General features: G+C 37.4%; 1 protein-coding gene across 11 annotated transcripts in view; it reads right to left on the reverse strand.

The window, feature by feature from the left end:
- The window catches only part of Dlg2 (discs large MAGUK scaffold protein 2), a 2,015,095-nt gene that overhangs the window by 361,969 nt on the left and 1,636,628 nt on the right, over positions 1-16,498 (reverse strand). For all 11 annotated transcript variants that reach the window (XM_071616557.1, XM_027942606.2, XM_034636731.2 and 8 more), the window contains one exon: positions 9,025-9,181. In XM_071616557.1, the coding sequence (XP_071472658.1) occupies positions 9,025-9,181 (157 nt within the window). The remainder of the gene's footprint in view (positions 1-9,024; positions 9,182-16,498) is intronic.

Here is a 16,498-nt window from a genome sequence, read left to right on the forward strand (position 1 = left end):
CTTGTGGATTTTCTTCACAACAGCATTGTTAAGTCATCCTTTTCTCCCACATATATGGAGGTCAAAACACAGCCTATGGCTTGTTAAAATTCTTACTTCAGCAGAGGTAGAGTCTAATGACACCTCTGTGCCTTAGTTTTTTTATCCTTAAACTAGGCAAAATAAGGCAAAGTGATGTCTTAAAGTGACATTGTTATAAATAATGACTGCCTCAATAGTACCATGCAACTATGATTTTTTCATAATTCTATGTGTTCCTGGCTGTGAGGTGCACACCAAGTAGTGTACCAGGAAGGTCCTGAATAGGATACTACTGACAGAACAGGATACTACAGCACTGTGAAGACAAAGAATATTAACACTGGGTCAGGAGACATGATTTTGAGTATGCCTTTAAAGTCAGTTGCTTTGGAACTTTTGACATCCTTTAGCCTTTCTGAATATTCTTTTCCTAATCTGCAAAATGGAAGTTTCTTTGAGGATTCCTATAGTTTATAAATGTGAAAGTGCTTTGTGTCTCAATGTTCTATGACAATGTAAATGCTGATTGGGATGAAATGACCCAGTGATCCCCAAGTATACAGATTTTAAGTCAGGATGATGAAGATGACATATTTTAGAGTCAATATCTCAGGCTATAATGACTTCACCCTATTTGTCCAAAACATTTCATTTAACACACATTGTTTTTGAGAGAATGCTATGTGCCAGGTGCTGTTATAATTGTTGAGGGCTATAAATCATATGACAAAGGACTTTGTCTCAGGCAGCTTGATACCTAGTAGAGAAAGACAGACATGAAAACATGTATGAGGGAGGCGCAGTGGCCTGCTGAGAGGCAGAGCCGCCCACTCCCCCCGCGCCGGCAAGGTAGATGGAACTGTGACCACCCACAGAACAGGCCCAGTGGCCTACTGAGGAGCAGAGCCGCCCCCCACCCCCCACGCCTGCCAGGTAGGCAGAACTGTGACCACCGACAGAAAAGGCCCAGTGGCCCGCAGAGGGGCAGAGCTGCCAACCACTCCTGCAAGGTAGGCGGGCCTGCGACCCACCGGCAGAAGAGGAGCAGCAGCCTGCTGAGAGGCAGAGCCGCCCCCTCCCCCCGCGCCTGCAAGATAGGGGACCTGCGACCCACCGGCAGAACAGCCCCAGAGGCCTGCAGAGGAGCAGTGCCGCTGCCTGCGCCTGCAAAGTAGGCAGAACTGCGACCACCAACAGAACAAGCCTAGCGGCCCGCAGAGGGACAGAGCCGCCGCCCGCGCCTGCAAGGGGGAAAATTCAATAGCACAAAGTTTCACCAAGCAGAAAGAAACGCGAACAGTATGAAGAGACAAGGAAAGAAAGGACCACAAGCAATGCAGGTGAACTCAACTTTAGAAGAGGTAATAGCTGCAGCAGATGGAATATCAGATAAAGAATTCAGGATATACATGCTTCAGATGATCTGGAGTATCAAGGAAGACATCAGACAGCAAAATCAGACAATGAAAGATCACTTCAACAATGAATTACATAAACAAATCCAAGAAGCAAAAGTTCAACTATACAGGGAGATAGAGGTTATAAAAAACAAACAAACAGAAATCCTAGAAATGCAGGAAGCAATAAACCAACTTAAAAACTCAATTGAGAATACTACCAGCAGAGTAGAACACTTAGAAGATAGAACATCAGACAATGAAGATAAAGTATTTCAACTTGAAAAGAACATAGACAGCTCAGCAAGACTGTTAAGACACCATGAGCAGAACATCCAAGAAATATGGGATAACATCAAGAGACCAAATTTAAGAGTCATTGGGATACAGGAAGGGACAGAGTTTCAAAACAAAGGAATGAGCAATCTATTCAATGAAATAATACGAGAAAACTTCCCAGACTTGAAGAATGAGACAGAATCCCAAATCCTAGAAGCCTACAGGACGCTGAATGTGCAAAATCATAAGAGATCCACACCTAGACACATTATAATGAAGATGCCCAACATACAGAATAAGGAGAGAATTTTAAAAGCTGCAAGAGAAAGGAAGCAGATTACATTTAGGGGTAAGCCAATCAGGATAGCAGCTGATCTTTCAACACAGACTCTGAAAGCTAGAAGATCCTGGAATAACATATTTCAAACACTGAAAGAAAATGGGTTCCAACCAAGAATTGTGTATCCAGTGAAATTAAGCTTCAGGATGGAAGATGAAATTAAAACCTTCCACGATAAACAAAAGTTAAAAGAATTTGCAGCTAGAAAACCATCTCTTCAAAACATCCTCGGCAAAACATTACAGGAGGAGGAAATGGAAAATAACAATGAAAACCAACAGTGGGAGGTAGGACAGTAAAGGGGGGAAAATAATCAAAGAGGAAAACAAACCATGTTTAGTAACATAAATAAACAAATATGGCTGGAAGAACAACCCATATCTCAATAATAACTCTAAATGTTAATGGCTTAAACTCACCAATTAAGAGACACAGGCTAGTAGAATGGATCACAAAACAAGACCCAACAATATGCTGCCTACAGGAGACGCATTTGATAGGAAAAGACATACATAGGCTGAAGGTGAAAGGTTGGGAAAAATCATATCACTCATATGGACTTTGGAAACAAGCAGGTGTGTCCATACTCATATCAAATAAAATAGATTTCAAGCCCAAGTTAATCAAAAGGGATAAAGAGGGACACTACATACTGCTCAAGGGAACCATACACCAACAAGACATAACAATCATAAATATATATGCCCCTAACAATGGTGCAGCTATGTTCATCAAACAAACTCTTCTCAAGTTCAAGAGTCTAATAGACCACCATACAATAATCATGGGAGACTTCAACACACCTCTCTCACCAATGGACAGATCTTCCAAACAAAAGTTGAATAAGGAAACTATAGAACTCAATAACACAATTAATAACCTAGACTTAATTGACATATATAGAATATACTACCCAATATCAAGCAGTTACACTTTTTTCTCAGCAGCACTTGGATCCTTCTCAAAAATAGATCACATATTATGTCACAGGGCAACTCTTAGACAATATAAAGGAGTAGAGATAATACCATGCATCTTATTTGATCATAATGGAATGAAACTGAAAATCAATGATAAAAGAAGGAAGGAAAAAGCATACATCAGTTGGAGAATGAACAATAGGTTACTGAATGATCAATGGGTTATAGAAGACATCAAGGAGGAAATTAAAAAATTCTTAGAGATAAATGAAAACACAGACACAACATATCGGAATCTATGGGACACATTGAAAGCAGTTCTAAGAGGAAAATTCATTGCGTGGAGTTCATTCCTTAAAAAAAGAAAAAACCAACAAATAAATGATCTCATACTACATCTCAAAATCCTAGAAAAAGAAGAGCAAAACAACAGCAAAAGAAGTAGAAGGCAAGAAATAATGAAAATCAGAGCTGAAATTAATGAAATCGAAACAAAAGAAACAATTGAAAAAATTGACAAAACTAAAAGTTGGTTCTTTGAAAAAATAAACAAAATCGACAGACCCTTAGCCATGCTAGCGAAGAGAAGAAGAGAGAGAACTCAAATTACTAGCATACGGGATGAAAAAGGCAATAACACAACAGACACTTCAGAAATACAGAAGATAATCAAAAATTATTTTGAATCCTTATACTCCAATAAATTAGAATCTAGTGAAGGCATAGATACATTTCTTAAGTCATATGATCTGCCCAGATTGAGTCAGGAAGATATAGAAAACCTAAACAGACCAATATCAATTGAGGAAATAGAAGAAATCATCAAAAGACTACCAGCTAAGAAAAGCCCAGGACTGGATGGGTATACAGCAGAGTTTTACAAAACCTTTAAAGAGGAACTAATACCAATACTTTTCAAGCTACTTCAGGAAATAGAAAAAGAGGGAGAACTTCCAAATTCATTCTATGAGGCCAACATCACCCTGATACCTAAACCAGACAAAGACACTTCAAAGAAAGAAAACTACAGACCAATATCTCTAATGAACCTAGATGCAAAAATCCTCAATAAAATTCTGGCGAATCGGATACAAAAACATATCAAAAAAATTGTGCACCATGATCAAGTAGGATTCATCCCTGGGATGCAAGGCTGGTTCAATATACGGAAATCAATAAATGTTATTCACCACATCAATAGACTTAAAAATAAGAACCATATGATCATCTCGATAGATGCGGAAAAAGCATTCGACAAAGTACAGCATCCCTTTATGTTCAAAACTGTAGAAAAACTAGGGATAACAGGAACATACCTCAATATTGTAAAAGCAATCTATGCTAAGCCTCAGGCTAGCATCATTCTGAATGGAGAAAAATTGAAGGCTTTCCCTCTAAAATCTGGAACAAGACAGGGATGCCCTCTCTCTCCACTTCTGTTCAACATAGTTCTCGAAACACTGGCCAGAGCAATTAGACAGACGAAAGAAATTAAAGGCATCAAAATAGGAAAAGAAGAACTTAAATTATCACTATTTGCAGGTGACATGATTCTATACCTACCAGACCCAAAAGGGTCTACAAAGAAACTATTAGAGCTAATAAATGAATTCAGCAAAGTGGCAGGATATAAAATCAACAAGCATAAATCAAAGGCATTCCTGTATATCAGCGACAAATCCTCTGAAATGGAAATGAGGACAACCACTCCATTCACAATATCTTCAAAAAAAATAAAATACTTGGGAATCAACCTAACAAAAGAGGTAAAAGACTTATACAATGAAAACTAAAGAACCCTAAAGAGAGAAATAGAAGAAGATCTTAGAAGATGGAAAAATATACCCTGTTCATGGATAGGCAGAACTAACATCATCAAAATGGCGATATTACCAAAAGTTCTCTATAGGTTTAATGCAATGCCAATCAAAATCCCAACGGCATTTCTTGTAGAAATAGAGAAAGCAATCATGAAATTCATATGGAAAAATAAAAGACCCAGAATAGCAAAAACAATGCTAAGCAGGAAGTGTGAATCAGGTGGTATAGCGATACCAGACTTCAAACTATACTACAGAGCAATAGTAACAAAAACAGCATGGTACTGGTACCAAAACAGGCGGGTGGACCAATGGTACAGAATAGAGGACACAGAAACCAATCCACAAAATTACAACTATCTTATATTTGATAAAGGGGCTAAAAGCATGCAATGGAGGAAGGATAGCATCTTCAACAAATGGTGCTGGGAAAACTGGCAATCCATATGCAACAAAATGAAACTGAATCCCTTTCTCTCGCCATGCACAAAAGTGAATTCAAAATGGATCAAGGAGCTTGATATCAAATCAGAAACACGCCGTCTGATAGAAGAAAAAGTTGGCTATGATCTACATACTGTGGGGTTGGGCTCCAAATTCCTCAATAGGACACCCATAGCACAAAAGTTAATAACTAGAATCAACAAATGGGACTTACTCAAACTAAAAAGATTTTTCCTCAGCAAAAGAAACAATAAGAGAGGTAAATAGGGAGCCTACATCCTGGGAACAAATCTTTACTCCTCACACTTCAGATAGAGCCCTAATATCCAGAGTATACAAAGAACTCAAAAAATTAGACAATAAAATAACAAACAACCCAATCAACAAATGGGCCAAGGACCTGAACAGACACTTCTCAGAGGAGGACATACAATCAATCAACAAGTACATGAAAAAATGCTCACCATCTCTAGCTGTCAGAGAAATGCAAATCAAAACCACCCTAAGATACCATCTCACTCCAGTAAGATTGGCAGCCATTATGAAGTCAAACAACAACAAGTGCTGGCGAGGATGTGGGGAAAAGGGTACGCTTGTACATTGCTGGTGGGACTGCAAATTGGTGCAGCCAATTTGGAAAGCAGTATGGAGATTTCTTGGAAAGCTGGGAATGGAGCCACCATTTGACCCAGCTATTCCCCTTCTAGGTCTATTCCCTAAAGACCTAAAAAGAGCATGCTACAGGGACACTGCTACATCGATGTTCATAGCAGCACAATTCACAATAGCAAGACTGTGGAGCCAACCTAGATGCCCTTCAATAGACGAATGGATAAAAAAAATGTGGCATTTATACACAATGGAGTATTACTCTGCATTAAAAAATGACAAAATCATAGAATTTGCAGGGAAATGGATGGCATTAGAGCAGATTATGCTAAGTGAAGCTAGCCAATTCCTAAAAAACAAATGCCAAATGTCTTCTTTGATATAAGGAGAGTAACTAAGAACAGAGTAGGGACGAAGAGCATGAGAAGAAGATTAACATTAAACAGGGATGAGAGGTGGGAGGGAAAGGGAGAGAGAAGGGAAATTGCATGGAAATGGAAGGAGACCCTCAGGGTTATACAAAAGTACATACAAGAGGAAGTGAGGGGAAAGGGAAAAATAATACAAGGGGGACAAATGAATGATAGTAGAGGGGGCAGAGAGAGAAGAGGGGAGGGGAGGGGAGGGGGTATGATAGTAGAGGATAGGAAAGGCAGCAGAACACAACAGACACTAGTATGGCAATATGTAAATCAATGGATGTGTAACTGATGTGATTCTGCAATCTGTGTATGGGGTAAAAATGGGAGCTTATAACCCACTTGAATCAAAGGGTGAAATATGATATATCAAGAACTATGTAATGTTTTGAAGAACCAACAATAAAAAATTAAAAAAAAAAAAGAAAACATGTATGAGGAATAAGGTTTAAGAGCTGCCAGTTATACCTTATATATTTAGTGATGAAGAAGTAGTTCAGCTCTTGGATGGCAGAACAAGGTCCTGGCATGGACTCTTTCCTTATTTCTCCCATACCTCACATTCTTCTAGAGATCTACAGGCTGAGGAGTGGGCAGAGGCCTACATTATATGGGAACCACAGGAACACACAGGGCAAGGCCATCATCTATGCAGACTCTGGGTATCATCTGTACTCGGGTTAACTGACTGTATACTGTTCAGGAAAATTGTGTACGTGTGTGTATGTGTGTGTGTGTGTGTGTGTGTGTGTGAGAGAGAGAGAGAGAGAGAGAGAGAGAGAGAGAGAGAGAGAGAGAGGAGAGGAGCTGAAATAATGGGTAACAATATAAGGTAACAAATATAAGGTCACTCAGGAAATTCTATCTATAAATCAGCTATTAAATAAAAACAAAGTTGTTTTTCTGAGTATACATTGAAAACCAAACATTCTGTGCTTCACTGAGCTATGAACCAAAATTTCAGACATAAAACTAAGCTCCTATTCAATTTTCCATTATTCACATGATTACCAAAATTCTAATATAGGCCTGAAAACCACAATAGATTTAACTACCTATCATGCCAGAGAGGTAGCTTGATGTAGTGAAAAGAAACAGTCAATGAATATTTGAACAAGGGAAAGGAAATAGGGAAAAAAAAGGAAGGGAAAAAACAGAAGGAATGAAGGGGTGGCAAGGGAGAGGGAAGGTATAATTAAACATTAAAAGTAAATATTTAAATACTAGTTCTGACCAGTGTGGTGGCACATGCCTATAATCCCAGCAGCTAGGGAGGCTGAGGCTGATTTCGAGTTCAAAGCCAGCCTCAGCAATGGCAGGTGCTTAGCAACTCAGTGAGACCCTGTCTTAGTTCAGTGGTTGAGTGCCCCTAAGTTCAATCCCCAGTACCAAACAAACAAACAAACAAACAAAACAAAACAAAAAACAAACAAACAAAAAAAAACAGTTACTGTAATTAGTAAACATTTATTATTTGTTTATTTATTTTTGCACTTCTGAGGATTGAACTCAGGAGTACTCTACCACTGAGCTACATCACCAATCCTTTTTATCTTTCATTTTGAAACAGGATCTCACTAAGTTGCCCAGGCTGGCCATTAACTAGTGACCCTCCTAACTCAGTCCCTGAGTAGATGGTATTACAGGTATGTGCCACTATGCCCAGCTTAATTAATAGACTTAAATTTATTTATGTTTTGATTAATATGTATTAATTAATTCAGTAAATTTTGACAAGTTTTAATTTTTCAGAAACTTATTCTCTTCATTTGAACATGTGGCAATACCCAAAAGTAAACTAAAATGACTTTTAATTATGCAAGATGAATAAGACTTAGAGGTCTACTGTATGGCATAGTGTTTAATAGTTAACAATACTGTATTGTATATTTAACATTTTGTTAAGAGGTAAGGTATTAAATAAGTATTCTTGTCACACACATACACAATAAAAATCAAACAGGGCTAAGAGAAACTTTAGGAGGTGATGAATATGTTTATGGCATCAATTGTAGTAACGATTTCACAGGTATATACAGATCCCCAAACATTAACTTGTATATGTTAAAAGTATACAGTTGTTTTTCTTTTAAAGAGAGAATGAGAGAGAGAGAGAATTTTTTAAAAAAATATTTATTTTTTTTTTAGTTCTCGGCGGACACAACATCTTTGTTTGTATGTGGTACTGAGGATCAACCCTGGGCCGCACGCATGCCAGGCAAGCCACATCCCCAGCCCAGTATACAGTTTTTTTGTATGTCAATAATACCTTAGTAAAGTGGTCTTAAACATTACTTTTATAAAGTGCTTGGTAAATAATAGGTGCTTAACAAATTGTTGATGGTAATTCCTGAATTTAGGTAAAAATACTGCTGCTACTATTTATCACCGTCACTAAACTGTTATAGCATTATCTCAGGCATTTTTTAATTAATTATATACAGCAAACTCTACATATAATAAATGTGCAGTTTTAAGATTATGGTGTCAGGTGGGCAGAAAATTTGTATTTTCATAAGATAAGTAATATACAATTTGAAAAAGTCATGCTTCTAATGTTCTTTGCATAGAAATATGTCTCATAAGATCTAAAATATTACCACCTTTACCTTTATTGTAAGGATTTCATGGATCAAGCACCTGAGCAACCATTTAAACTGCAACAGTAAGCACCTGAAGCAATAATACTCTCATCCATGTTTCCTTTGCAACTCATGTGACTTTTTAAAGAAATGTCAGATTTACAGGGAATAAAGAATAAAGAGAAATACTCACTGATAGGATCTGGTCTCCTCTCTGGAGCTCCCCACTCAGGTCTGCTGGTCCACCCGCCAGAATGAAAGATACAAAAATACCTTCTCCATCTTCCCCGCCCACGATGTTGAAGCCCAAGCCAGTGGAGCCTTTGTGCAGGACCACCTTGCGGGGCTCCCTGTAGAAACAAGTGGAGAACATTCTTCACAGGGTGACCACTCAAGATTTTGTGTTCTTTTTCTTTCATTCAAATATATGATACCTATCATTCACTGCCTATGATAATGGCTTACCAAAGTAAGGTACATTTTCTTATCAAGAGTCATTCACTGTAACAACTATCAAAATACCATTCAAAAATCATTCCTTAATTCCCATTTTCTTTTCTTTTTTTCTTAAACATATGAAATTTTTTATATCTTTATTTTATTTATTTATTTTTATGTGGTGCTGAGGATCAAACCCAGGGCCTCACACAGGCAAGGCGAGTGCTCTACTATTGAGCCACAGTCCCAACCTCCCCCCTCTCCCCCATTTTCTTTTTATTTTTTAATTGATTTTATTTTTTTAAATACATCACAGCAGAATGCATTACAATTCTTATTATACATATAGAGCACAATTTTCATATCTTTGTATGTAAAGTATGTTCACGCCAATTCATGCCCCCCATTTTCTTAAACTAGGTTTCCTTCCACTTTTCTTTTGTGTAAAATATCTTGTATTAGGCATCACAAAAGTACTCAGTGATTGGATGTATCCAAAAGGGGGGATTTTGGGAGATAAAATAATGGACTGGATCTTGAAAGATCTCATATGCCAGACTGTGGGTTTGTTGTTTGATTGTTCATTAAAATTTTTAGGAACTGAGGACTCATTGGAAGATTTTGAGGCATTACGAATATTTCAATCTATTTTGGGAAGATTAACAAAAACATATGTAGGGTTGATGGAGAGGGAAGTGCAGGTATGATGGGAGGCAGGGAAATATTTAGGATGTTGTCCAAGTAATCCAGGTGTGAAGAAGGGACAGACTGAAGAAGGGTGCCAGCAAAGAGAAGGAAAAAAAAAAAAGGACAATATAAAGGAAGAAATTTGAAGGGTAAAGCAGTGGGTCCAGAGACTGACCCAGGCTTTAGAGAAAGAGAGAGAGCCTCTAAGTAACTGGCAAAAGGAGGAGGAGTGGATGCAAGATAATGAGGATGAATATGGTTTTGACATTGTCAGCTAGTGGTGGGATACCCATCTGGACATGTTTTGAAGTAGTTGGAGATACGAAGTAGGAAATCAGGTCCTCAGAGAGAAGTGCAAATGAAATGTAGATTGGGGGGTTACCAATAAAAAGTGAGAGATCAAATTTTGAGCAGTTCACTAAATTTGTGTAGAAGCAAAAGAATTATAGAACTTATAAGAATTTTAAAAGACACCTAGTTTAATTTTCTAATCAGTAGTTGAAAAAAGTGTGTTTGTGAGCCTTAGTTATGACCAAGCTGCCTTTTGTATCATCTACCCTCCTCTCCCAAACATCTAAGTTCCAATTACTCAAGTTGATCTCCTATTTTTCAGCTATCCATGATCAATGATGTAAGAATAGTAAAGAGTAATCCAATATATTTTATACTAATGGCACACAGATTTTTTGCTACCCCTTTTCCATGTGTAAAGTGATGCATCATATCTTTGTCTAGGCTCATTATAAAGAAGATAAGAAAAGTCACATCATAGCTTGAACTGTCAGTGATATATTACATAGTGATGCAGTCATAGGTAGAGCTAATTGACATAGAGCTAATTAATTTCATCCTGCTAATACTTTATAAGTACCTCCTGTACAAGGTACTGTTCCAGATGCTCAGAATGTTTGCAAATTATATAAATATCCCTGCTCTTGTGGCTTGACATTATAATGAGGGCAGACCACTAATAAGCAATGGATATAATACATAAGTTTATTACATAGTATGCTAGAAAACAACAAGTATTTTGGAGGAAAAAAAAGCAGAGTAGTATAAGAGAGGATAGGTTGTGGCAGGGACGGGCCTGGGTTGCATTTATTGAGAAGAGATATTTGATCGCTTCTCGGCCTTTTGGCTAAGATCAAGTGAGAAGAGATATTTGAGAAGGGACTGAAGAGATGAGGAAACTAGTCATGTAGGTATTAAAGGCAGAGCATGTCACTCAGAGGGGACTGTTTATACAGAGACCCTGCTTTGGGAAGGTGCCTTGTGCTGTCAAGGAAGAATCAGGTGGCCAATGAGGCTAAGGTGAGTGAGTGAGGGAAGGAGAATCAGTTTGAAAGCTACTTCTCTTACCACCCTCTACCCCCCAATAAAGGTGATCACTATTCCTTGGGCCACATTGTCCTGCACACATAGCTCAACTGCAGCATTTTCAGTGTGCAGTGATTGCTTCTCATACCCTTTGAAGAAGAATGTGAACTCCTGAAGCCCAGGAACCAGTATTTCCCCAGCAGTAGAAGATACCTAACAAGTTGTAGGAATTCAGGAAATGGTTATTGAATGAATGAATACATTTTCTGAGGTGATTTAAACCTCTACTTTATATTATAGTTATTTATGCAAATGTCTTTCCTTCTTGGTACAATTTTAGTCAGGGATGACAGTTTTTTTTTTTTTTTATTTTTGGAATGGGAATTGAGCAACATTTCCCCCCCACTTTTTTTGTATTTGTATTTTATTTAAAGACAGGGTCTCACTGAATTGCTTAGGGCCTGCCTAAATTGCTGAGGCTGACATTGAAATCCCAATCCTCCTGCCTCAGCCAGTTGAGCCGCTGGGATTATAGGTGTGCACCACAGCGCCTGGCAGGAATGTCAGATTTTAAAGTAAAATAAGTCCACAGGTCACACAGGAAGCACAAATGAGTGAAGTAGGCTGAAAACGAATTATAGCAAACTGGGGACTGTGTTTCATCTAAAGCAAGGATGCTGCTGTTCGACTCCAGACATCAGCTCCAGGCAGGAATGAAAATGGAGAATATCATTCTAAGTTAAATAAGCCAGTCCCAAAAAATGAATGTTCTCTCTAATAATGTGGATGATAACCCACAACAAGGGAGGTTGAGAAGGGGGAAGATTATAAATTCATTGGATTACACAAAGAGGAATGAAGGGAAAGAATAAAGGATGGAAATAGGAAAGTCAGTAGCATGAATTTAACAGAACTTTCCTATGCTCATATATGAATACATGACCAGTGTAACTCCACATCATGTACAACCAGAAGAATGGATCCTAATTAGAATAAGTTATACTCCATGTATGTATAATATGTCAAAATACACTCCACATTATGTTTATCTAAAAAGGACAAATTTTGGAAAAAAAAGGAAAGAAAAAGAAAGTTCAGGATTCAAAAAGGAAAATCATTACTTAAACCTGAAGGATTTTTGGTACTGAGGAAAGTATACAAATGTTTCTAGCCATCTTTCTCAAATGTGAGTCTGTCCATGTTACTTACTCGCTCAAGAGACTTTTGGGATCTTCATGCCCTCAGAATGTGGTCTAAGCTTCTAAGTATGACATTTGGACCTCCCATAACTTGTCCTTCACCCATCTTTCCATGCCTAACTTCATCATGTTCCCTCGTACCCATGCTCTGCCATGCAAAGTGGCCAACCATAGCTCCTCGTACAGGTTGTTGATGCCTCATGTCTTACCTAGGCTCTTGACTTTGGTCAAAATTGTGCCTTTTCTTTTTATTCTCACATATCTAATGAACTTCTGCTTGATCTTCAAGACTGAGGCCAGGTGCCATCTCTCACTGCCCCTTCCATCCTTTCCTCCAGATAAACTGACCAATTCTGTTTTTGAAACCACATTTTCCTTTTATTAACACCATTGTTACTGCCTTTACTGTTCCCAAATTACTTTGGTTATACATCCATCTACACTGTGAATCTGTGTGGTCCTAAAGGAAAAAAAGGATCTCCAAGCTTTTTTTTTTTTTAATAATTTTGGAGACTAGAATAGCTGAGCACACAGAGACACACACAAGAAGATATGTTTCATGAATAAAGAGAAAACAAGTGGGGGGTTGGGAGAAGTGATATCGAATTGGGTTCTACCACTCTAAAGCTCTGTGAGAACCCCGTATGCCCTCTGTGGGTCAGGTTCCTTGCTTGGATAATATTAGGAATACTAGTGGCTCATGGATAAGTGGCAAAATTCAGATAATATAAAGGACAAAATCATTTATAAAACTAAAAAGTGTTAAAGAAAAGTATATATTGAGATGCTATTTCCAGTCATCTGGCAGATGAGATACACTGAAAAGTTCTCCCTTTATAAAGCAGCTAAAAATCCTGAATAGAATACTTGTAAAACATTTTTAAGTGCCTGACTAAGCTTGAAAGTAAGACATTTTCAGAGATTGAAATTAAAGCAGAAATGTTAAGTTCAGAGAAAAAAAGTAAGTACTAAGATAGCAGCAGACTGAAGAGTTCCCAAGTCTAGACTTGATGGCTGTGTGGTAAATAGGATTATTTAGACCCAGATGTGGGGTCAGAGCAGACACCACTGAGCATATTAGGACTTTGACAGTCTATCTTCCAAACAGAAGGGTACAGTCCAAAAATATCAGCCCCTCAGTGATGTCAAGAATACATATCTGCCCTGACTGTGGCCAAAGCAAGAAGAAATGTACTGGGGAACTATTTAAAGCATGTTTTAAGTTGAAGAGGCTACCCTCTAGGAATAGAACTCATAAAACTAAGTAATTGGGAGAAGAAGAAGGGTGAGCCTCAGTAGCAGAAAAATTAAGTTGGCAGGATATCTCCAGCATTTCGAGGCAGAGTTCTCTCCAGCTCCATCTGTGGCTCCAGGTTGCTGTCCTGATTGGTCAGAGACAGACATGAGATGGGATCATCTGGCCACCCTAGCTCAACCACAATAGTGATTAAAATCATTTGGGTAGCAGATAGCCCTTCCTCAGAGTTCAGAAATACAAAGCAACATGCTCATTAAAACCTGGCCTTCCACAGTGCTTTTCCTAATGAGAGCAAAGTGCTAATATCAGCATGTTTTGTTATCTTGAGCAGGTATATTTCCATTGTAAATTAAAAACAGCATTATAATATATGAACTTGGGTCACCCCTGGAGACACTGACAAAAAATGAGTTTCAGAGCATGTAGACCTAAGTCTCAGATCCAGTACTATGATAAGCCATTAAAGGAGTGTTACCCTTCGAAGTCATTGTGAAGAGCCAGATAATCTCCCTGAGTCCTCTTTTCTTTGCTTTTCTGTAAGTGCAACAGTGTTCATGTGAACAATATTATAAAGGAAAAGAGATAGAGGTAGGAAATCAAAGAGATTTCTTTTTTGCACAGTGGGAAACTACATACTGTTCATATAACTATGAAGGGGAGCAGAGCAAGCTGGTGGCGTGGAGGTCAACTACGGAAAGCTTCAAAGCTGCTGGTTGGTTATGATTCGTGTCTTTAGTATCTCAATAAGCTAGCTCCTCAAAAGACTCTACAATGCATACCTTATATCCAAATAATCACATTGGCCAATTAGTCAAATAAAGGGATTTTGTTGAACTGTTGTTGTAAGGGCACAATGTTAAAATAATGTACAAGAAATTTGGCATTACAGGGAAGGATCCAAGCTCTGGGCTTAACAAAACCCACAGAAGTTAGTCTGACTTCAGCAAAAACAGTTATCACATAGATAATGACTCTACACTAAATATACTATGGTTGCTATTGTGCGAGATTAAAAAAAACTATTAAGGATAGTATAGTGTACTGTGATAGAGTGATACAATAGGCATTGGAGCTAGAGCTACATTAACAGATGGCTATCAATTAACAGATGGATAATTCAGGAGATTTTTGAAGTCTATTTTTTAATAATTATTAAATGATAATATCTATTTTATGGTGGTTTAACGATGAATTGAAAAAACTCTTAAGAACTAGGATCATACAAGTGCTCAGGAGTGGTAGCTCACTTTTTTTCCTTCTAAAAGCTAGAATCTCTGGAAAGCAAATAGGCACACATGAAACAAGAAGTCAGCAACACAGGACTACATGTGCTAAATACCGAATGAGTGCCATGGATACTGAGAGATCATGTTCAGATTAGGTCCTGGAGAAGGTAGAATCTGAACTGACCCTGTGAGGGATGGGTAGAAATGAGATAAGTGGGAAAGGAAGTAGAGGGTACCATATTTCAGTAGATCACTTGAGCTCAGTACCAGAGGAAAGCTATGTGGTTGTGGTTGGAGAACAGGGATGTCTCAGTGTGAGTGATAAGGAAAACTAGATGAATGGATGCCCAGCTAGAAATTTAGATTTGTATTTAGGTAAAAGGAGACATAGAATTTCTGTACCTCAGGGAGATTCCATAAACCTAGTTACTTCTGTTTGTATGCCTAAAGTATTTACTTCATGTTGTGCTAGTCCTACAATCTCTCAAATTTGTCTTCAAGGAGCTTAATTCTAAGAGTTTTTAATGATACCTGTGCTGTAAAGTACAGGTCTGTGGTTGAGGCTGGGATATAAAGCCTCGAGTTTAACAGCTAAGATCTAACCTGTACATTTTCTAAAACTGTTTCAGCGTTCTTCAGAGAAAATCCTGAAATTAGTTACACATCTGAGATTACATATCATATCCTTGGTAGAGAGAATTAGACAAGTTAAATAGTTTTCTTCCCACAAACATAAATCATCTAAAGATTAGTTCCAATCAGTTTGATTTTGAAATATTTGGAGTTTTTCCTTATTCATGTATTAAATATGATGATCTTATAGTCACATTTCCTCTCAACTTGCTTTTGTCTAAATTGATCAAAAGAATAAGTAAAGAAGCCACTAACACTCGCTCTCACATATGTTTACACTTTTTATAACCATAACTTCTAATCATAATTTCACTTCCAAAGCAAAAGAAAACAGATAACCTTTCTATTTTTCTTTTATTTCATAATATTTTGACTGAAAACTTTCCCATTAAGTTACACATTCTATTCATAATGACATATTTGCTTCTGTTGCTTGTTGCATTTAAAAATTTTAAAGAGCAGTTAATTATGAAAGGAAAAATATTATCAATTCTCTTAAATAAAAGTATAACTTTTGTATAATATTTTTATAGCTGTATCATTTGTTCTTAAGTTTCCATCACCAGTAAATATTGAAATATTGTTTGAAAATCCTATAAAATCCAGGGTATAAGAAAAACTAATATTTGATAGTAGGGTTTAAGAGAATAATCTTACATGTTCTTCCTACAGGCAAGCATATTTTATAAAAGATTTTTTAAAAATGCCTTTTAATTTGGAGCTCTGGGGTGCAATAAAATTCTAATTAATTAATTAATTCGAATTAATTGTTAAACATTCAAATTCTCTGCAATTAGTGGGATATAAGGAAAATGGCTTTTATCAACTAAATAAAAATATAGGGTTCAAGTTGTGTAGGTCTTTCTTAACTCTAATTTAGATATACCCATATTATTATGAGGAAAAAAT

This window comes from Marmota flaviventris, chromosome 9 (genome assembly GCF_047511675.1).
Source record: "Marmota flaviventris isolate mMarFla1 chromosome 9, mMarFla1.hap1, whole genome shotgun sequence".
In the NCBI taxonomy this organism is placed as follows: domain Eukaryota; kingdom Metazoa; phylum Chordata; class Mammalia; order Rodentia; family Sciuridae; genus Marmota; species Marmota flaviventris.